The sequence below is a fragment of the Fragaria vesca genome, unplaced genomic scaffold (assembly GCF_000184155.1).
Source record: "Fragaria vesca subsp. vesca unplaced genomic scaffold, FraVesHawaii_1.0 scf0513126, whole genome shotgun sequence".
Lineage (NCBI taxonomy): Eukaryota > Viridiplantae > Streptophyta > Magnoliopsida > Rosales > Rosaceae > Fragaria > Fragaria vesca.
The window spans coordinates 179,239-201,609 of NW_004443445.1; the positions used below are offsets into that span (position 1 = coordinate 179,239).

The 22,371-nt window shown below is 38.7% G+C and overlaps 3 protein-coding genes and 1 non-coding gene across 4 annotated transcripts; 3 read left to right on the forward strand and 1 right to left on the reverse strand.

Annotated features, from left to right (window-relative positions):
• Positions 1 to 553: 553 nt before the first annotated feature.
• TRNAG-GCC lies at positions 554 to 624 on the forward strand. Its single transcript has one exon. It is a non-coding gene; the product is annotated as a tRNA-Gly (tRNA).
• Positions 625 to 1,327: 703 nt separating this feature from the next.
• On the forward strand, positions 1,328 to 4,558 carry LOC101308735 (glutamate receptor 2.7-like). The gene is made up of 5 exons (XM_004309826.1): positions 1,328 to 1,685; positions 1,796 to 3,072; positions 3,287 to 3,596; positions 3,688 to 4,079; positions 4,166 to 4,558. The coding sequence occupies exons 1-5, from the start codon at positions 1,403 to 1,405 to the stop codon at positions 4,436 to 4,438; spliced, it is 2,535 nt and encodes an 844-aa protein (XP_004309874.1). The 5' UTR covers positions 1,328 to 1,402; the 3' UTR covers positions 4,439 to 4,558.
• An 882-nt stretch (positions 4,559 to 5,440) lies between these two features.
• LOC101309025 (TFIIH basal transcription factor complex p47 subunit-like) lies at positions 5,441 to 8,422 on the forward strand. The gene is made up of 4 exons (XM_004309827.1): positions 5,441 to 5,791; positions 6,361 to 6,822; positions 7,001 to 7,376; positions 8,204 to 8,422. Exons 1-4 carry the CDS (start codon positions 5,519 to 5,521, stop codon positions 8,353 to 8,355), a joined length of 1,263 nt encoding a protein of 420 aa, XP_004309875.1. The 5' UTR covers positions 5,441 to 5,518; the 3' UTR covers positions 8,356 to 8,422.
• A 1,340-nt stretch (positions 8,423 to 9,762) lies between these two features.
• Positions 9,763 to 20,644, reverse strand: LOC101309315 (E3 SUMO-protein ligase SIZ1-like). The gene is made up of 17 exons (XM_004309828.1): positions 20,519 to 20,644; positions 20,222 to 20,346; positions 19,137 to 19,217; positions 18,488 to 18,530; positions 17,524 to 17,596; positions 16,621 to 16,786; positions 16,269 to 16,399; positions 15,886 to 15,954; positions 15,075 to 15,162; positions 14,905 to 14,980; positions 14,677 to 14,750; positions 14,404 to 14,511; positions 13,827 to 13,988; positions 12,813 to 12,917; positions 12,643 to 12,723; positions 11,313 to 12,528; positions 9,763 to 10,721 (listed from the first exon to the last, which is right to left on the reverse strand). Exons 2-17 carry the CDS (start codon positions 20,243 to 20,245, stop codon positions 10,576 to 10,578), a joined length of 2,643 nt encoding a protein of 880 aa, XP_004309876.1. The 5' UTR covers positions 20,246 to 20,346; positions 20,519 to 20,644; the 3' UTR covers positions 9,763 to 10,575.
• Between the last annotated feature and the right edge of the window lie 1,727 nt (positions 20,645 to 22,371).

Sequence of the window (22,371 nt, forward strand, 5' to 3'; positions counted from 1 at the left end):
AGTCGGAGTCGGAGGTCGGAGGCCATGGGTTCCAGGCGCCGTTGTCGAGACGGCTACTGTCGTTCTGGCGTTTGGGGAGAGAGAGAGAGAGAGAGAGAGAGAGAGAGAGAGAGAGAGAGAGAGAGTGTGTGTGTGTGTGTGGAGACTGGAGAGATATTATATGGCATTCATTATAATTATGTTGTGAAGTTGGATATTTTGGTCATTTAACAGTGAAAAATTGGATCAGGCTTGGTACCAGAGATTATTGGCCTTAGGTTTTTGTCCTAATTTGTACAAAAATTATCAGAAATAGGTTTTTTGTGTTTTTAAATTTGATCATGTGCTACTATGTAATTTTCTCTACTCTTTATCATTACAATTCGTCAGTTATTAGTACTTATTAGCAAAACTTGTGGTTTCTCTTCCATTCAAATCCCATTGATCTTGGACTTTCTCTAATCATTTTTCATTTCTGATGTTCTCTCTTACTCAAAAGCTTTACTGTATTCAGAAACTAAAAGACATGGTTAAAAACAAGATTAACCAACAAGCAAGCTCAAATGGTAAACAAGCACCAGTGGTCTAGTGGTAGAATAGTACCCTGCCACGGTACAGACCCGGGTTCAATTCCTGGCTGGTGCATCCTTTTTTTAGTGGCATGGCTGTTGGTGTATATATTCTTTTTCCTTTTCATGCTTAACTTTTTTTGTGTAGGCATCAAATTCAGAAAGACCATGAATATTCAATAATGATGATCAGTCAGCTTGATCAAGGTATCTATGTACCTTTCCCACGGGGGAGAGGCTAATTATTAAGGCACAATATTTAATGAAATATCTTGGAGTGATTTCATACATAATGATATGCACAACCAAACTACGTTATATTTATGTAAATTTTCTATATTTATACTCATGAAAAAATTAAAATAAAATATCGGATTAGTCTAAACCGTGAGGAGGAAAATGCATGATGTGAGAACTAGCTCTTGTGCCTTTTCTTTTGCAGGGAATGGTCAAATGATGTTGGCTGATGAACACATGTACAAGAGAGGTCGACATCCAAGTGAGTGTTTCTCTTCCCACTCTCTGATTACAACTTGTAAATCACAAGAACTTTCATTCTCAAATTAATTAACACCTCACAATTTTATCACAAATAATGTTGGTCTAAAATCTTGATCTTCAAGTATCAGTTTTCTTCATAATAGACCAAGTCACTTCTTTCACTTCGACGACTTCTGCAACCATGTTAGCAATTCCAAATTTCCAATCTTTCATGGAAGACCAATTCAGTCATAAAATTCCACACTTTTCTTTTTCTAGAATTAGTAGTATGTTGGCTCAAAAAAAGTAATCATATATACGCAAGTTGTGTTGTAAAGCTTTCTGAATGTGTGCTACATGATCAAAAATTAGTCATGTCTTCTCATTCGACAGCTAAAACAGTACAAAGACTTGGGATCTTGTTTCCTCTGCTCATTATCTACTTGCTGTTCAATCTCTCATATGCGGTTAAAGCTCAAGATGAAAAAAGTGTCACCAACGTTGGAGCAATCATTGATGTTGATTCGCGTATCGGGAAACAACAGAAAGCTGCCATGGAAATTGCAGCTGAAAACTTCAACAACCAGTCAAAAACTGATGAGCTGATCCTTCATTTCCGAGATTCTGGCCGCGACCCCTTTCTTGCTGCATATGCTGGTATAGAGTACAGTGATTAACATATATGTTGCATAAACATGATAGTGATCACCAAATAAGCAAGTGTATGATTTAGTTTTGTACTAATGGATTAGTTTGATTTGTTGTAGCTGAACATTTGATAAAGGAAGAGAAGGTACAAGTGATAATTGGCATGGAGACTTGGCAGGAAGCTGTTACAGTAGCTGATGTAGTCAAAAACAAAAACCTATCTGATGATCAAGTTGTTCCAGTCATTTCCTTTGCAGCACCAACCATAACACCTCCGCTAATACAACACCTTTGGCCTTTCTTGATAAGAATGGGAAGCGATGTTGCTGCTCAGATGGCTTGCATTGGAGATATAGTGTCAGCATACTACTGGAAAAGGGTTGTTGTAGTATATGAAGACGATGGTTATGGTGGCGGCATTGGGAGGCTAGCTCTTTTATCCGAAACTCTAAGAGCTGTTGGTGCAAAGATTGAGCACCGTATAGTTCTCCCACGAATTTCTGAGTCTACTGATCCTTATTGGGATGAAGTAGAGAAGCAGTTTAAGCTTAGCAATGTACAGTCTCGGACATTCATAGTTCTTCAGTCATCTTTGCCAACTGTAACTGGTCTATTCAAAGTAGCTAAGAAGATGGGACTTGTGGGAGTAGATTCGGCTTGGATAATCACAGAAGGTATTGCTAGTTTGCTTGATCCTCAGGACAACCATGATATGGAAGGTACTCTCGGAATCAAGACTTATTATGACAGGAATACTACTACTTATGCCAGTTTCCAGAAAGAATTCCGAACAAAGTATTCAGATGAAGATAACTCTAAGCCAGGAATTTATGCTCTTCGCGCATATGATATTATTTCAATCATCACACAGGCCATAAGTAAAATGAATACTGAGACTACTAATACTAGTCTTCAAGAGTTATTAGCTGAAAGGTTGAGCAATAACTACAAGGGTTTAAGTGGGATCATGCAACTCAAAGGAGGTGAGGTACTGCTGGATTCTCCGAGATTTAGGATCATAAATATTGTGGATGGGAAGACGGATAAAGAACTAAACATCTGGACACCAGGGTTTGGATTCTCGAAAAGCCTTGTTAAAGTATCAGGTACATACAGAAGTAGTGATGATGTTGGTGATGTAACTTGGCCTGGGAACATAACACTACGTCCTTCCAAAGGCTGGGCAATGCCAACTGTTGAGAAGAAAATGAAAATTGCGATTCCGATTCAAAACAGTCCATTTATAACTGTCCTGGGGGAGAATCGATATGACGGTTTCTGCATTCAACTGTTCAATATGGTGGTAGGAAATTTGAGTCATTTATATTCCTTGCCACATGAATTTCATGAGTTCAATGGCAGCTTCAGTGATCTGATAGAACTAGTTAATGACAAGGTAACAACTTCATCTGTACTTAATTTTGTTTTAACGTCTATGTGCTCTTAGGGCCTATACTTTGTTACCATAAGTTCCATAGAGTGAGGCTGACACTAATTAGGATAAGCCTTCTTCACTTCTTCACTAGTCTGTCAATATTGTGGAAATTTTATTGTATCTGTTACTGATATTGATTATATGCTTTTCATGTTCATCAAAACATCAACCAAAGACTTATGATGCTATTGTTGGTGATATAACTGTACTTGTTGAACGAATTGACAAAGTGGAATTCACTCAACCATACCTGGAGTCTGGTTTGACAATGATAGTTCCAGATATATCTGCTGAGGAGGAAACATGGATGTTTATGAAACCTTTCACATGGCAAATGTGGTTGGTGACTGGTATCATCTTAATCTACACGACCTTAGTAGTATGGTTCCTTGAGGTGCCATCCAGTCCAGACTTAAAGGGCTCACTTAAGAGTCAGATTGCCTTTGCAACTTGGTTCACCTTCTCATCTTTGTTCTTTGCTCACAGTAAGTACCAGTTTTAAACACAAGCACAAGCCTAAGCTTATGAAAAGTTGATAAACAAATATTCTGAGCTGTGGTTGATTTCATCTTACAGGAGAAAAGGTCTACAGCAACTTGACTCGAATAGTTTTCATAGTGTGGCTGTTTGTTGTATTGATCTTAAGCTCAAGCTACACTGCTAAGCTGTCTTCAATGCTTACCATCCAACGACTGAGCTCGAATGTAACAGACATTGAGATGCTGAGGAGAACCAACTCATTAGTTGGTTGCGATAACGATTCCTTTGTCAGGAATTACCTAGAGAATGTTCTTAATTTCAATCGAGATGCTATCAAGGTAATAGACAGCAGCTACAACCCGGAAGAGATCAGACAAAAAAATTTATCTGCTGTATTTCTTGAATTGCCATATGCGCAAGTTTTTATGGACAAGCACAAGGGCTACACTCTCACCCAACCCACCTACAATTTTGGAGGCTTTAGCTTTGTAAGTAGTGTCCACTAATCTTGTTCTGTTCTTTGTGTGCATACAATGATATCAAAGCTAACAAATTCTTCACTTTCAAAATGCAGGTATTTCAGAGAGGCTCTCCAATAACTAGGGATTTCTCTAAGATCATTCTAGATCTACTGGAGAATGGAGAAATGAGAAATCTTCAGAATCACTGGTTGACTCCACACAACCGTCCAACCAATACAATTTCTGATATGCCGGAAAGCTTGAGCCTCAAGAGCTTTTGGGGTCTCTTTGTGATATCCGGGACAACTTCGACCTTCTGTTTTCTATTAGCTCTTACTATCTGGCTGAAGAAGTTATATCACCAAGAAGCATCCCAAGGCATTTAAAACTTGACAAGCTTTGGTAGATTACTTGACATGCCAGATTTAGCCAAGTGAGTATGTAAGGAGTAAAACATCATCTATTGTATATTATTACTAATTTCTCAGGCAATAATATGTATGCTGACTTGTAAGTTCTCTGTTTGGTTTTAATTATTTGCAAGCCAGTTCCAATCCTTCATACAACCACAATGACACAGCTCCAAGAATCAAACAGGAAGAAGCATATATAGCTATTTTTGTAGCTAGCTTTTATATTGAAATGAGAAGCGCTACATGCCTTTTTATTCAGTATTACAAAAAGCCTACCCTGACGATTCTTCCGGCAAAATGGATCCCAGGTTCTTGAGAAATCTTGTTCATGGTCCACTATATATATCATATGCATACGGCGGGGAAATAAACTCTGGACACAAGTCACAACTATTTTACAGGCCCATCTTTTCATACCTCTTCACTGCTACTCTGGCCAGCAGATTTCAGAATGTTGAACTTGCTGAGTGGGCAGGTGGCATTGATTTGTAACCATTTTGTTACTTCACACAGCAGGAAGTAACACCGGCGGCGCCTTAGGGGACGACAACGGAGCTGCCTCTGCTCTCTGGCCTCTGTGTTGGTTGGGTTAGATTTGGGTAAGAAGCCAAAAGGCCCAATTGGCTATCTCGGCAGACCTAGGCCCAGACTTTTCTTTTGGTTGTTTTATTTTCTGCTTGGTTTAAAACTCATGATAGTTACAATTATTTGCTACAGGGTCACCTAACATGGCTTCATTTACCGTACTCCTGCGGCCAGGTCATGGCTGTAATTGTCATTTTCGTTCTGGTATAAAATGCTTATCGTTCTTGATCAAAAAAAAATTGAGAGTACAAGGATTGATTGAAACGAAGTTACTCCAAAATTTAATATAAAATAGAAAAGAAAGGGGAAGCAAAGTAAAATCACAAAGGGTAATTTCGTCATTTTCGCCTTCTGAAAAGAAAGAGGGGAAAAACCTACACTTTCTCAAGCACAAATTGAAGCATCAAGGCCCAAAAACATGAAGAGCTGTGCTTCTCTCTGCTCTGAGATCCTCCTCCATCACCCACCATGAACAACGGCGACCAGAGACGCTTAAACGGTGAAATCGAAGAAGACGAGGAAGACGAGGAGAACAACGACGGCCTCGCCGCTTGGGAACGAGCCTATGCCGACGAGCGTTCCTGGGAGTCACTTCAAGAGGACGAGTCTGGCTTGCTCCGCCCCATTGATAACCAGAGCCTCCATCACGCCCAGTACCGCCGCCGCCTCCGCGCCGCCACCACTGCCCGGATTCAGAAGGGTCTCATTCGTTATCTTTACATCGTTATCGACCTTTCTAAGGTACACTTGGTTGTGATTTGATTCGTACCCTTTTGAGTTTCTTTTGGAGAATTTGTGAACTTGTGATTGGGGAAATGGGTTTTGTTTAAATGCAAGGTTGGGTTGGTAAAGTTTGGGACTTTTGGATTGAGCTGAAATCGGAATGGCATTGTGATATTTTGTAATGCCTAAACTTAGAGCTGAGTAGTGAGTAATGTTTTGGTATGCTTCATACCCTTTTTAGTTTTCTGGACTGTTTATTGAATTCTATGCCACAGTTGTTTACTAAAGTTTGGAACTTGTTGAACTCATACTGGAAGTATTACCATTTTGTATGCCTTCGTTTTCGACTTTTCGGGTTTACTTCATTTTAGACATGAAATCTATAGCTTACGAGAAACTAGTAGTTTGGGAGAAATGGTTTATTGTCTTCAGTCAACTATGAAATGGTATTATTTGGGATACATGGATTCAAATGTGTTTTGGAAATTGTTTGTTTTAAGGGGGCGATTGTTCTGGTGTTTGTTTACTTGGGGTGTTGATGTGGCTGTTAAGTTGTTGACATTTGATTTCTTTTAATGTATCTGCAGGCAGCTTCAGAGATGGATTTTAGACCTAGCCGAATGGGTGTGGTTGCGAAGCATGTTGAAGCTTTCATTAGAGAGTATTTCTACCAGAATCCGCTTAGTCAAGTAGGCCTTGTGACTATAAAAGATGGGGTTTCTCATATCTTAACGGATCTCGGTGGGAGTCCTGAGTCTCATGTTAAAGCTCTGATGGGTAAACTGGAATGCTCAGGCGACGCGTCCCTGCAGAATGCATTGGATCTTGTTCAAGGGTATCTAGATCAGATTCCTTCCTATGGTCACAGGGAAGTTCTGATCATGTATTCAGCTCTCAGTACATGTGATCCTGGGGATATAATGGGAACTATTCAGAAGTGCAAGAAATCTAAAATTAGATGCTCAGTTATTGGTCTCTCAGCAGAAATTTTCATATGCAAACATCTGTGCCAAGAAACTGGGGGCTCCTATTATATTGCATTGGATGAGGTGAGTTCAACTATCCAGCTGTATACCGCTAGATTGTTTTATATCTCAGTTTTTCAAGGCATGATAGCATAGATTTTACAACTTCACTGCTGCATCTAATGCGCTTCTGGAATTGTTATTGTTAGATTGATTTACAAGATTGTTTTCCTCATATTTTCAACTGTTTCTGATTGTGCAGTCACACTTAAAAGACTTGATATTGGAACATGCACCTCCACCTCCAGCAATTGCAGAATTTGCTATTGCGAATTTGATTAAGATGGGGTTTCCACAAAGAGCAGCAGAGAGCTCTGTGGCAATTTGCTCATGTCACAAGGAGGCAAAAGTCGGAGATGGATACACTTGTCCAAGATGCAAAGCCCGCGTGTGTGAGCTACCTACCGAATGTCGCATTTGTGGGTTGACACTCATTTCCTCACCTCATTTGGCAAGGTCTTATCATCATCTGTTCCCAATTGTACCATTTGATGAGGTCTCTATGTCACTATACAGTGATCAGCAAAACAAGTTACCTAAAGCTTGTTTTGGCTGCCAACAAAGTGTTCTTGGTCCAGGTAAGTATTTATGTTTGTTTAAGACCTTTTGCAATATGTCATCTGTGCTTTTTAATGGTAAAATATATTTTAGATGAAGATCATTAATGTTCCCTATGCATTGTGATACTATCACTAAGATATGAACAAAACAGACGCCTCTAACCTGTCAGATTAATATCGCCCACGCAACTGAAGAAACATATTTGTTTTTTCCTAGGCATTTGAAAGACAATGCCAAGTACTTTTACAGATAATTAGTTGCTCATCATGACAGTCATCTATATTTGAGATAAAACATCCAACAGATTTGCTGCATCTTAAATTTTGTTTTAAGTGAGGATATACCGATCAGTAACCATGCCTTATTATTGAGTTCTATAATCAGAATCTACCACACTTTGAGCTTGTCGTTGGAATACGGGGAGCTCTGTGATTCTTTGCCCTACAGTCCTACTACCATGTTTCTAACATATTAGCCAGTGCCCCTTAGGAAATCCTGCTTTTTACTGTGGAGACTTGAACAATGGTGGGTCTGCCTAAGGGCTGAACCAGTCCCAATTTAAATGAGTTGACTTAAAAGAGAAAAGCCTTTTCTTGTCCTGTCAAAAACATGCAGTAATAGGAAAGAGAATGTGTTTGTGGAATGTTTTTGCATATGTATCATGTGACCTGGTATGTTTTTGAATCGCGTATGTGGACCGTCTTTGATTCATCTTTACCTGGTAAAATCGAAGGAACACCAGGAAAAAAGCACTTATTGAATTACCCATGTGGAATGTTTTTGCATATGTATCATTTGGCATAATTTTGCTTGCTTACAGTTCCTTTCATCGTTTATGACACAGGAAACAAACCTGGCCTTCGGGTTGCTTGTCCAAAGTGTAAGCAGCACTTTTGCCTTGATTGTGACATATATATTCATGAGAGCTTGCATAACTGCCCAGGCTGTGACAGTACCAGGCATTCAAAGATACCAGCCGCAAATGAAGGAGGATGAAGTTCTGCTATCCTGGAATTGTTTGTGCTACCCTCTCCGGAATTGATTGACATAGTTTTGCGCTTGCATAACTGCCCAGGCTGTGACAGTCCCAGGCATTCAAAGATGCTGGCCGCTAATGAAGGAGGATGAAGTTCTGCTATCCTGGAATCGATTGTGCTACCCTCTCCGGAATTGATTGACATAGTTTTGCCTATCAATGTGTTGCTAACTTAGATAATGTTCTATTTGACTACATGAAGAGGTTGAGCATCCGTTATTGAGACATCAGGAATCAATTACTCACCAAGACCGTCGATACTCTTTTTTTTATTACATGGCTGCTGATAATACACAATCTCTATGATTCATGAGTTGAACTCAATACCTCCCATCGAGGATTACGGTACACAAATAGTCCTTCCTAGAACTCGTAAAAGACGAGTTCATAAGCAAATGGCTCTACCCCAGCATAACCTTCATACAATCGCTAGTGGCCTGTCTAGAACGTACTCGCCGACACATGTAGATGAGTACTTCATATTTCCGACCAATGCTTGGAACACGAATGTGAGGCGCAACTGTGTGTCTTTGTTACAAAAGGGGTCTAAAAGACCCAAACAGAAAAAGCAAAGAAACTAAGAGCTAACATAGGTTCATCTCGTAGCTCTGGGTATAGCAGAAATGCCATAACCGGGAAGGCTTGTGCAGCATGAGGGGAAAAACAACTATTTAAAACTATTATTTTAGTCACTCAGCTACAATGTCGTCTTACCATCAAATGTACCTTTAAATCTGAGCAAGAGTTACTTCTGTAAAATAACACTTAATTTTTTTTTTTGGGAAAAGCATATTTACCAATATTTAAAGTATTCGACAAACTAGCTACAAATGAATAATTCCACCTCACTATTCCTCGGCGAACCGAGATCACATTTTTTTCTTCTGCTAAAAGCTATATTCTCTAAGGGTACATGAATTGTATTAGGGGTCTAAAATCCCAGTTCCACCCAAGAAAAATAGGAGATTTCTGTTGTACCATGTGGTATGCTATGCATCTCAACCGTGACTGTTGAATCATTTAACATATCTCAACCATGAACCATCAGATCGTCTTGATTTTTGAAATGTTAAACGATCCGACGGTTCACACTGAGCTGCATACATACCATATGGTACAATCAGAAATTTCCTATTTTTCTTGCGCTTTAGGCTGGACCGCTGGACGATTGTAGCTTGAAGGCATAGTTGTGAGCCTCTCTTGTTCACGCGACCATATGGCCTCTTCATCATAGATGGTTAATTTATGGAAGTTAACTGATCATGTTTTTTTACTTTGTCAATTTTACAGGGCCATGTTGTGACAAGTCCCTATATCAGCTTTTGCATATCATATTGCATGGGCTTTCAAGAAACTATTAAAAATGGAAGAATATCAGTTCATCCCAATTACAAGTCTAAAAGTGAAGTCTTGAGTTCAATCACATGAACTGTAATGCTCTAATTTCGACAGTTCTAGTCTGAGTAATCAGAGTGATACACAGAATGGCCATGCTTCCTGTACTCTTCATGGACTTCCAAGTTGATAGAAATAGCATGCCCCAACATAATGGGCATCAACAGTGGTAGATGAACAAAAGTATCAATTTCAAAAACAAAAAAAATATGACTTTCTATAAACAACTGATCTGAGTGAATATTTACAAGCTATTGCTCTGATTACAAAACCGAGACAATGCAAGCTATTTTGTATATCTTTGATGGGGTTCCCCCACCGCATCTACCATTTAGATAGATGGATTAAATCACAAATTTTTGGATTCACAACCCTATTCCCTGTACAAATAGGGTTTCAGGTTCCTGTACAAATACAGGCACTGACCTGCAGATCATCACTGAAAGAGAGAACTTGAACCCCAACAGGTATCAGAAACTGGGGTACCTGATGAATGAAGGCATTCAGCTTGCAGAATCAAGGAGAACCTTGGAAGGTTCGGGTGAAGTGCTAGTAAGTACACAGTATATTAGCAATATGTCCTACCCCAGTCGCCTTGTACCACACTAAACACTTTATCTCTCAACAGGAACCCAAAATTAGTCTTTCTTCACAGTTTAAATCATGAACTAGATCCTCTAGTCAATCATTGGACAACTCCAGGGAATGCCTTCTATTGGAGGGAGGAATAAATTAAAGCGCAAGTGGTTGTTCTCAGAAAGGTAAAAAAAGGGTTACAAGATCCTCTACTCAGAGTCAGAGTCGATGGAAAGATACAGCCGTGTTCTTGAAGAACGTTTTTGGCGAGGAAATGAAAAAGGACTATTTGATCTCGGCCTACTTCTCTTGTCAGATCTGCCACTGTCATTATTCATACCGAGAAGCAAAGAAGCTGCAGAAGGTTCAAAAGTGAGACCTAACAAATTTCTGAAGTCTGTCAATAATAAAGATAACCAAACTTGGTTATGCTTTGTATTCTCCTATCTTTCAGCTAAAGGTTTAAAAGTCTTTTCCTTTTAAATAAAAAAATAGATAAACACGTTGATAGATATGTAAGAATGCTATTACTTAAACAGCCTAGAAGCACTAGTCATCTTGGGGTTAAGTGAGGATTGGAAGCAAATGCCACATGCATCACCTGTTGCTTCTTAAGCGTAATAACTATCCCTATGGATATTATTATTTCTCTTAATAACTATCATCATAAATATTATTATTGTTCGTAATAGGTTTGTGAAATTGAAATGTTAACATCCTTATTAGAGTTGATTTTAGCAATATGAGGACAATGAGATAAACCCTTCCTCTGAGTTATCTGAACAAGTTAAAACGGGAACCCCAAAATCAGTTTTCAGACAAAGAACATATAAACTGATAGATACAACAGAAAAACATCGTAGATTAACCCATCAAGCTACCTTAAAGCCAATTAAGAAACAAATCTAAGATACATTCACATATTAATTGTCAAAAGAAAACGAACCTTCAGCCAAAGTATTCATTGTAGCTTCTCTAGATGGCACATGCCTTTTAGAAATCTGTCCATTTGGAGTCCCAGATTCTCCTTTAAAGCCACTGGCATCACCCCCTAGCCTAAGAGATATCCAATCCTCTGAATGAACACCATTCGACACATCAGCCCGATCTCTCATATTGGATTGAAGTGATGCATCTGATGGTCTTGTGGGAAGAAAAATTTGAAGAGAGGGATCATCACCAGTAAAAGCCAAGGGATTATCAACTAAGCCATCATTCATGTCAGTATCTAAAGGACCAACAGATGATTCATGGGCTAGAGTGGCAGATCCCATGGCAGCTTCTGGAGCCAACGTGTATCCATTCATAGATGTGGAACAATTTATGGAATCATGATGAAGACTGACTAGGGGATCTGGTAGATCTGCCTCAGAGCTAAATAATTGGAATCCAGCGCCACCTTGAGTTCCAGGAGGTAATGGTGGCCAGTTGGACAGATATTCATCGTCATTGCCACTAAAAAGACCCAAGCATGAATTACCCCCATTAGCAAGCACAGGATCTTCACCGTAAGAATCAGCAATTCCTGAAGAGGGCACAGGAAAACCAATTCCACCAGCATCAGAAAAATTATTCCCGTAAATGGTTTCAGAAGGCATTATGTCTTCATCTGAATCACTTAGTACAATAACTTCTGCATCTCCTACTGGTGCAGAAGAATTTGGTGCTGCAAATCCATATGCTGAATCAACATTCAGAGAAAAAGAATCCATCTCTATTCCATTGTTCGTAGAGAAATCAAAATTCCCACCACCGTCCTGATTTACACTTGCATCTTCACCATCCCTACCACTCCCAGTGGCACTGCTACTCATGGGGATAACTTTAAGCTCATGTTCTCCAAACTGCTGTTGTAACTTGTTACCAGAAGAAGTGTTCATTTCTTCAGGTCTGCTAACTTCCCAAACACCATTCCGGTTCTTCCTGATTCCAAGTTTTAGACCAGTATGACCTTCTGAAACACCTTCCTGTTTGACCGGCTTCAACACCTCCGATTTTGGGGTAGTTTCTCCATTTGTTGGAATGCAAAGCGTACTATCAGGAAGGTGCCACCACCCAAGTTCCCCAAGTTCCCTGCATTCACTTTCAGTTTTAACCTTTGCTCGCCAAGAACCATCAGGCTTCACCTCTATCTCTGCAACATCTTCTCCACAATGTCTCATCTGTAACAACCACAAACCATGGCACAACAAAAAAAGGATAGAAAAAGATTTAAGGATGATTCAGTCAAAATATGATTCCACACAATTATTCTACAGCATATAAGAAGGCATTACCTTGGAAGCGATACGATTAAAATAAGGATCAACAATGACATTCTCCAATGCGTAGTTCTTTAGACAAATTGGACATTGCCACTGCAATGACAAACCAAAGCATGCTTAGACAAATAGAACCAATAACATGAACAAGAAAGCCACATCTTGAACGGTGTGAAGAAACTTGCCTTCCTTGAACGCTGATTTAGTTCAACAAAAACATCCAGATCAAAACAGCCCATGTGAAGACAAGGTTTGAATCTACCAGCCACCTTCATCCTTGAACCACTCATCTATAAAATAGCCCATTCAGTTCCAGAAACAAATTACAGTCAGAAGCAAAAGCATAAAAGACATCATTCCATTAACAAACCCACTATCATGACTTAGTTCCCCCATTATTCCATTAAGAAACCCGCTACCATGATTTAGTTCCCCATACCGAACAAAAAACACACACATGAAGTCCTATAATAGAGAAGAAAACATAAAGCAACTACAATAATACCGTGTTTTCTTGTTAGGCCATCTCCATGTTTTTTTTTTGGCAATGAGGCCATCTCCAATTGAAGGGTGCAAATAGATGTTCTATTATCATAAATACAACCCTAATTGTCACTATTCAAGCAAATAGTGAGTTGTATTTGTAGACCATTTCCAACTGAAAAGGCGTAATTTTAAATCCTGGTTTGTGTTTGCATGTGGGTAGGCAACTTTCTCTCAATTTCAATTTGCAACAGTTGCATCTGAAGTCCTAAATATGAAACATAATTTAGTATTTTGCAACTTAAAGGTGGGCCTACAGAGTTCCATCTCAACAATTGAAGATGGTATTATTTGGTGAAAACTTTCTACATTTTAGTATGCAGCCTTCAATTTGGCGATGGCCTCAGAACAATTAGTATCATGTTACAGCTTAACAGATCATTGTCCAAACAGTAGTTGGGAGTTGGGATGTTGAAACTGCAGCATCTTCATGCACTCACGCAATATTGGAACTTTCCAAGATAGCCTATTAATACAAATTCTTTTTTAAATGAAGGCAAAATCATAAGAAAGAATCTGTAGAAGCTCAAACTTGAGTGTTCTCGAGAATCGTACTTGACAGCATATGTCATTACACATTTTATATTGTCACATTTTATGGTGGTGCCTAGAGAACAGAGCATTTTGCATCACACCAAGGTTTAAAAGCAACTTACTGGACATCGAAGATTGACGGTGAACGAATCTGCCACAACTTCCAAGTCACTGTCACTATCATCATTATCCATTGCAGTACCGCCACCAACACAACGACAAACACGAGCAAGAGCATCTTCAAATCGTTCACCATCAGACTCCTTAGGAATCAGATTGAGAATCTAGAAAGATAAAAAAAAGACAGATATAGTCAAGACTTTCTTCTTCTTTTTTGTAAATTTATGTCATTGCAATTACATAATAGATAAATACCATCCGCTATCACAGACAAAATTACAGTTAAGCATTGAAGTACCAGTGGAGATTAATAATGTATAAATCTGCAATGTCTACAGAGAACCTCCCACAAATATACAGGTCTTGTAAATTGCAATATTGAATCCAAGATAAAATTTTATGTAAATTCCTGCCTCACAATACATAATAAAATTGTTACTGAGTTTCTTTTTCATTTTTGGTTTGTTGTAATGTTAAGCAAGAATGCTTTACATGCAACAATTCCTAATGAACATGAAGGCCTAATTCATACTTGGTTCAATGAAGTATCAAAACATATATTCAAATAATCAAAGCTACCTGTTGGACAGTGCGCCTCTTCACAATACGAACCCCTAAGCAGAAAATACGGGCATCACATATTGTTAAGCAAATCTTATTAATTCCGTCTCTCGTGTATGGTGTGATCTGACAAAACAAGATGAAGTAACTAAGATACTTGACACATAAAAAAACAACTCCTTTTCTGATTCACAGAATACACATTATACCGGCAAGAATGAAAAAATATATGGGTTGAGCGAATAAGATTACTGACACTATGAACTATTAGTGCACAGGGAGAGAACTTACAATGGGACCATCATCACGACCATTAGCTCCAAGAAGTTGCGAATTAGGTCTATTAATGGCACGAACAGGCATACCTACACATAGTTTGAATGGTACACGAAGTAAATTCAGTGAACATATTTAATTTCCCTATACACAACTGATAATGCTACCTCCACAAGACCATAACTTGAAATTTAAAAAAGAATTTTAAAAAAAAGTCATCAATAAGAGAATCTATTGACATACCATTGACCTGTAGATCTGCATATTGTGGCCATTGCATCCTGAAGGAAACTTTGTCATTTAACAGCATGCACCAAGCCTACAAAATGATGTCAAACTGCACAGGTCAATATATTTAGAATCAAATATAATGCCAATTATTCATCAACCATCACTCAATTACATAAATATACCTGAACATCATATTCTGGTTTAGACAGCAAGTCCCTGTCTGCTCTTGTGAGTTGAAACGTTTTATCCACACTTTGTACAGGGTTTGAGCTGGACAATTTGCACAGAAGCAGTGAGACAACATAAGATGTAAAGTACAGGAATAATAACATAAAAAATGTGCATACTGTGAGAAAGAAAGTCTGCTTTTCTGCGTGTGAAAGAACATATCTTGGTATAAATTTCAATAGTTGAGAAGTTTTTTGTAGTTAAAAAAACTATAAAATGTTCAGGGTGGATCAGAAGGAAACGACACTTGAATTTAGGCCACAAGCCATAGCTCTTCTGAAAGTGTTATGGCCTACATTCAGTTCATGAACTCTGTACCATCTTTCTTGAGTAGTAGTTCCAACTGAACCTAGGATTTGCATGATCTACATACCCTCTACATCCCACTCCCATCTGATTATTTTTTTTTTTTTTCAAAACAGCAGCAGATAAAGTAATCACCATTGCGGTGAAATTCATTGTTGTTTGGAATAAGAAGTTTGTTATCAGAGTGCATACCACATATGCATCATAAATTTGTAGAAAATGCTGCATATTGAGTTCTAGAAAAAATAAAAACAATTATCCCCCAATGTTCTCGTTTTCTTGTTCATAGATATATCTAAACCAAACATTTCCAAACGTTTGGCCTAATAACAGGTTAAGTTATCTTGAAAATTCCTCTATTGACATTAATAGTTGCAATAGACTAAATGATAAACAGGAAAATAATTATAAACCACACCTTCTAAGATATAAGCAACAGCAAAGAAACGAACTACTTACCCATCAGTTGGAATATTAGTAACATTCAACTTCACAGGATGTAAAGGATGAAGCACAGTTACCCAAAACCTGTAAAGAACAAAAAAATTGTCAGAAAAAGTGCAAAGAAGAAAAAAACAATAATAATTATAAGAAGAAAAAAAGCAGAGATTATAAGTGCCACTGATCAAATAAGGTAAAAAAAACATCCAGCGTATAAATAAACTATATGCAAGGTCGGACAAACGCCGCATTACATCAAACAAATGGAGTTCCAAAATTTTATCGAAATCAAATATGACGACCAATCAAGTAAACCTTTACAGCAAAATATATATGCAAATCGTTATCAACAATTAAACTAATATGAAGGTTTTGTAACAATAGATACTAGTGGAACATACGGGTCAGCTCGACTTAGTCGACAGAGTTCACAATAAAATAATTCAGGAACTGGTGGATTGCCTTCCATCGGCTTCTCTGGAATTATAACACAACCGATGTGTTGCCACACTTGACACCTCAGATCCTCACACTGCCAAAATGAAATAAATAAATAAACAACAAAAACAAATATAAAAGAATGCATATTAGATGTGTTTGATTGACAAAATGTTTCACAGATAGTAGTCAAATGGAAAGAGGACATCTAGAAAACTTTTAATTCTTTAACGAAGACTAGCTTCTCTTTTTATAACAGATAGAACCATGCTCACGGATTCAATTAGAAAAAGAAAAAAAAATGTTGATACATACCTTGATCATTGACTCTGTTTCTAATGAACTCCCGCAGAGACAACGAACCTTCATATCTGAGTGGAAGGGATCATCAATTTCACCTTTAACTTTCACATTGCTACTATCAGAGATGCACTGGCCCTTCGATGCTAAATCAGTGGTAGCCCCAGATATTTGCATTTTTCTGTGAGAGGCAAACGAGCAAGTCAGTGGAAGAAAGAGAAGTAGGAGCAGAACACTTGACAATACTAACTTTGTATTTTCAGAAACTAGAGCTCCAGACACTAAGATGACAATACTGTTGGGTTTCCAGCCCATGTGTTTTTCCTAAGGTGTTTCGTCTTAGAGTATGGTGTTCCAATAAGGACAGTAAATCCTTATTGATGATGGTGTACCTGTAATCTTGTTGATTACAGAGAAGGAAGGAGACATTATTACCTACCACTAATAGGAATAGGATTCCTATTTGGTGAAGAGATCTGAAGATCCTTATGGCTATATAAGGAGAGGTTTAGTTCTAGGTCTTGTATCGCAGAGACGAAGACCAAAGTGTGTTCCATTCTCGGTTAGAGGGTGAGAGAGGGCAGAGAGGAGAGAGATAGGAAGAGAAGTGAGAGTCCTTGTTTTCTTATTCTTTCTGGTGTACCCATTATTAATATAGTGGAAGTGTTTTCTGCCGGTGGATGTAGGCAAAGGTTTTGCTGAACCACCTTAAATCTGTGTTCTTTGTGTCTTATCTTTGTGGTTGTTTCTCTTGGTTTGCTGTGTTCTTTTGGGGTTCCTTGACATACATAATTGGCCGATATCACAACAAATACAAATCATAGGGATCAAGCCACATAAGTCTAATATGAGAAGAAAAAAGAACTGTTTCCAACCTTTTAATGACATTAAAAGAAGATAATGCTTATGAGGACTAACCTATAGGTGTCATCTACAAGTTCTGCGACCTGTACCTTTCCAACAGCAGTCTTCTTTGGCCACAATTTTGAAACTATTTATATGAAGCAAAATTTATGAAGACATTAAATCAAGAAAGAATTTATCAAGCAAAACAATAAATCAAGAATAGAAAACGTATACAAAAGAATAAAAAATTGTAAATAGGTTGTTTATAAGTTCAACGAAACCCCAACACGAGATGTCAATCAGAGTCATTGAGAGCATAAATGCTAAAAAGAAAGTGCAGCAAAAGATGCTAGGGTGCACAACAATATCAACAATAATTAGGTTTCAAAGACTTTGTAAATCAACAAATTATCCATCATGAGTCTGTTTCAACAATGGACTCCGGATGAAAATCCTTACAAGGAAAAATTGGATGGCAACCCCATATTTAAAAAGATACTAAGTAGACAGTAGGCATATTTAAAATCCTAATGTGTGTCACTAACTATATTTAATTGTTTCCTAAACTAGAAAAGATTCTTCAAGAAAAAGAGATGAATCCCCCAGTCCAAGGTTCTTATACATGAGGATACAAGAGCACAACACACTTCTAGGTCAGTGCCAATGCAGGAAAATAGCAAATAAAAGCCACTCCTTATGCAACTTTTGCTGCTTTAAAGATGTCACATACTCGTAAAGACCAAATTTCACAAGAAGTTAGCATTAACAGCTTATAACTAAGAAGACCTGTTGATAAACAATATATATATGTGTGTGTGTGTGTGTGCATGGCTTATGTGAGTGTGATACAACTCGTTTTCCCACATAAGCTACATTTATATCTATATGTGTGTGTATCAATGCATACAACTCTTTCCCCACCATAAGCTACAATCATATTTAAAAAATAAAACATAAACCATAATCAATAAGGGCTAGAAAGGAAAAATCAAAGCATCCCAAGCAGGATGATAATAATGGTATAAAAGAAATTTACCTTGCTCATCAGAAAGAAGGGACAATATCCGGTCAACAAGATCCTGCACGATAGATATAGGGGAAAGATCATAAGCGACATTCATCTCAGAAACCTTTTTAAAATGGCTTCACAAGACACCATTGCTACAAGTAGGAACTGTGGCCATAACATACCTAACTAATTCGACAGATCTACGTACTCCAATGCAAGGCATAGAAAAGAACAATAGAAATGCATCCAAAGTATTGGTAGAAGAAACCATCTTTTGGAAGGTGCAATAATTGAATAGAATTGACAGTTGCACACTTGATTGATGGAAAAACATTTATTTTTACAACATGGGAGGAGGGAAGCTAAGAGAGCCCAATTAACAGGGCAAATAGTGATGCTCATCGGTGATAATAACTCATGAGCACATTAAGAACTACATATAATCTGATCCTAAAAATTTAAGCCTAAATTCAAACATAGAAGTCATATATTAACAATTACTAACTTGTTTAACAAGAGCATTAATAGGCATAATAACACCCACAGAACTACAACTTTATTTAAGCTCCAAACTAGTACAAGCCACTTTGGCACAGTGTCAAGGTTACATAGATAATATCCAGAAACCAAGGGTACCCAGTAATTCAGCACAAGACCAATATTTCTGCCATCTCACCTGCTTCTTCCCCTGCTTTGACAGACCTAATTGGGTGAGAACATCCTTGAGCTCTTTTATCCGAAAATATGCCAACTTTTCCTGCAATAGTAAACAGAAGTTTCTACAAATCATTTCAACGAGTCTACATTCCACCGCCTTTCAAATACGGAAACCTAAACACATAACAGTAAGAGCATCCATCTGGACATATGAACTTCAACCTTCACACAGCAACTGATATATAAATAAATTGAAGAATTGCTCCTTGCTCCAAATCTCATCTTATTGCAATCCCAAGAATAACAAGAAATTGATATCAAGGGAAAGGTAAAAACTGTCAAACAAGTGGTGGGGATTCTATGAACTATAGTTATGATTTCGAAAGAAATAACACATTAACCAGCACCTTCCGTACAACCTAACACTGGCCTCTCATGTATCTAATACAACCTAATTCATCCAAGCTAAAACATGTCTGCTTACAAACGAATGCAATATGAAAACAGATTGCCTGAAATTCAATTCCATGTGGTTAAAAGCTGTGGGTATACGTATATCACAGATAGCAAGAGGGGACACTGGAAAACAAGCAGATACTTGAAACCAGTTCAACAGCAATTTCGTACCGAAACCACTTGGCAACTATTCATGACATCCATCTTGAAGTAAAATATCTTTTCTCCATTCACATTTTTCGAATATGAAGTAGTTATATTTATTATGTCATACACTCGCACTTCATGCAAGTTGTACAAACAACAGTAATCTAAAGCTTAATAAAAGCGAATACAATGTGATCGGAACTTCGGTACAGCCAGCTACATTTCATCATACACTAATAGAAAGTACCAAACATACTGTCTTACTCTTACCTAAGGCTGCTTAGGTGAACTTATTCACACTCTGCACTTTACTAGTAGCTGAACAAACCGGAAACTATTCTAGCCTATCACTCAACCATACGCCGATCAGCTCAAGCTCATCGCACCCAGTCATATATTATACAACAATTCAACACCCATTTTTTCAGCAAATTTAAGCAGCATTTAGAACAAAAAGCATAAAAAATAATAATCGAAAAAGCGAAAAGGGAAACAAAATACCTTGCAACTAGCTACCAAATCCATTTTAATAGCACCAAATTCCTATTTGCCCAGACAGTACTGATTCTTCTCTCTGGGACTAATTTAACCAAATAAACCAGCACATAGCCTCCACAGTGATCGATCTAACCACCACAAAACAAACCGAAACCAAAATTAATACCAACAAAAATCAGAAAAATTGAAATTAAAAATAGAAAATCCATTCCAACTGAGAATCCAAGTCCTCGATTGAAAAAGCAACAATCCACGCACCAAAACCAAAAACCCTAGAAACCGGATTCGAATCTCACTTACCTGAAACCAATTGGCGACGACGACGCCGGAGCTCTGAAGAACCGAAAAATAATAATGCTCGGCGCCGACTAGTACTATACTCGTCTTCTTTCTCTCTCTTAATTGTTCGGCGTTTCTTTTTTGACCGAGGACCCCAACCACAACCAATCCCCCAATTACAATGCTCGGACCTATCGCCGATTATCCAATCCGGTTTTCTTCACGGGGATACGTCCGGGTTCCGTTTCGGTGCGCTCACGTGTATCTCCCGTATGCCACGCCCTCCCCCCCTTTCCTCTTTTGTTTTCTTTCGCATCCCCGTACTGCACGACCGATGAAAGTCATCTTCCCCGCTATGATCTCGCCACGTGGGAAATCATCTGTGGGTCCCGCGTGACGGTTTTTATTTTTTAATCGTGCAGTGCATCTGTCCAATTGGGAAAAGGAGTGTATGGGGATTTGGGTGAGAGTGTTTTACACGGTAGGTTTACGGGAAATTAAAGGGCCTGCGGAAAGAAATAAAGATCGATGGAAAATACTAAAATATGGCAAATGGGAAACTCCGAAGACCGCGTTAAAAAGATGGGGGAGGGTAGGCGGGACCCGCCGGACGGAAAATTGCAAAAGTCTGTTGTTTTCTGGAGTTTTCCTATCAGCAACGCCAAGTCGCGAAAGAGAACTTGGATTTGAGATCTCTATTTTGGTATTTGTTTTATAATTAATAGAAAATTTCACTTAAGTCACTTTTTAGATATTTTTTTTTACTACAAGTCCACATTCATCTTTTTATCCATATAAGTCCATTTTCTGGTCCTGGCCCGTTACCTACCTTCTATGTTTTACTTAAAATACCCTTACCCTACTTTTAAAATTAATTCAGATCACACAAGCTGTGTGATCTCTGTTCTCTCTCACAAAAGCTGTGTAATTCAGACCACGCGTCCTAACCGCGCACCCAACACCCAGTCACCCATAGCCTAAAAGTCTAAAACACTATCTCCTTCTCTTCTTCCTTTGTTCGCCTCACACACACACACAGCTCAATCACAATGGCGACAGAATCCATAGCAATGCTACCCTACACCATCTCCTCCTCCATCCCCTTAGACCACCACAGGCTCCTGCCACGTGTCCTCTCCGTCTCCTCCTCCCACTCCGCCGCTCTCTCCAGAAACTGCTCCTCCTCCTCGTCGGCGGCGGCGCAATCCTCGCCGCTTTTATCGCTCCGGAAGTGCTTGCCGCCGCTAAAAGCGCTTGTGACGGCCGATACTACTCGAACCGCCAATACGACGCCGCTTGGTGTTGACGATAGAGTCGAAGTGTTGTTGCTTAACCTCGGCGGACCGGAGACTCTCGACGACGTCCAACCTTTCTTGTTTAACCTCTTCGCAGATCCGGTAAATTCCTCAAGCTCAGTTCACTAATTTCAGAAACTTCTAGATTCACTGTAGCAATTACTGTACTGGCATAGTAAAATTTACTGAATTCGGCCTCGGCACGTCGATGAGCTAGAGGATTTTGGTGTGTTTTGTGTTTCTGTTGAGGATTTTGGTGACTTTCAATGAGCTAGAGGCTGCTGTCATGGCATGTGCTGATCTGATGGCTGCCGGACGACTTGCAATTTGGCTTCATGTGGTGGTAGTAGTTTTTGTAGATGGTAGTAGTAGCTTTTGTGGCTGGTAGTAGTATTTTTTGTGTTAGTCGGAAACCTCACAGTAGTAACTTTGTAGGCGGTGGTAGTAGCTTTTGTAGCTGGTGGTAGTAGCTTTTGTGGCTGGTGGTAGTAGTTTTTGTGTTTTGTCGGAAACCTCACAGTAGTAGCTTTTGTAGGCGATGGTAGTAGATTTTGTAGCTGGTGATAGTAGCTTTTGTGG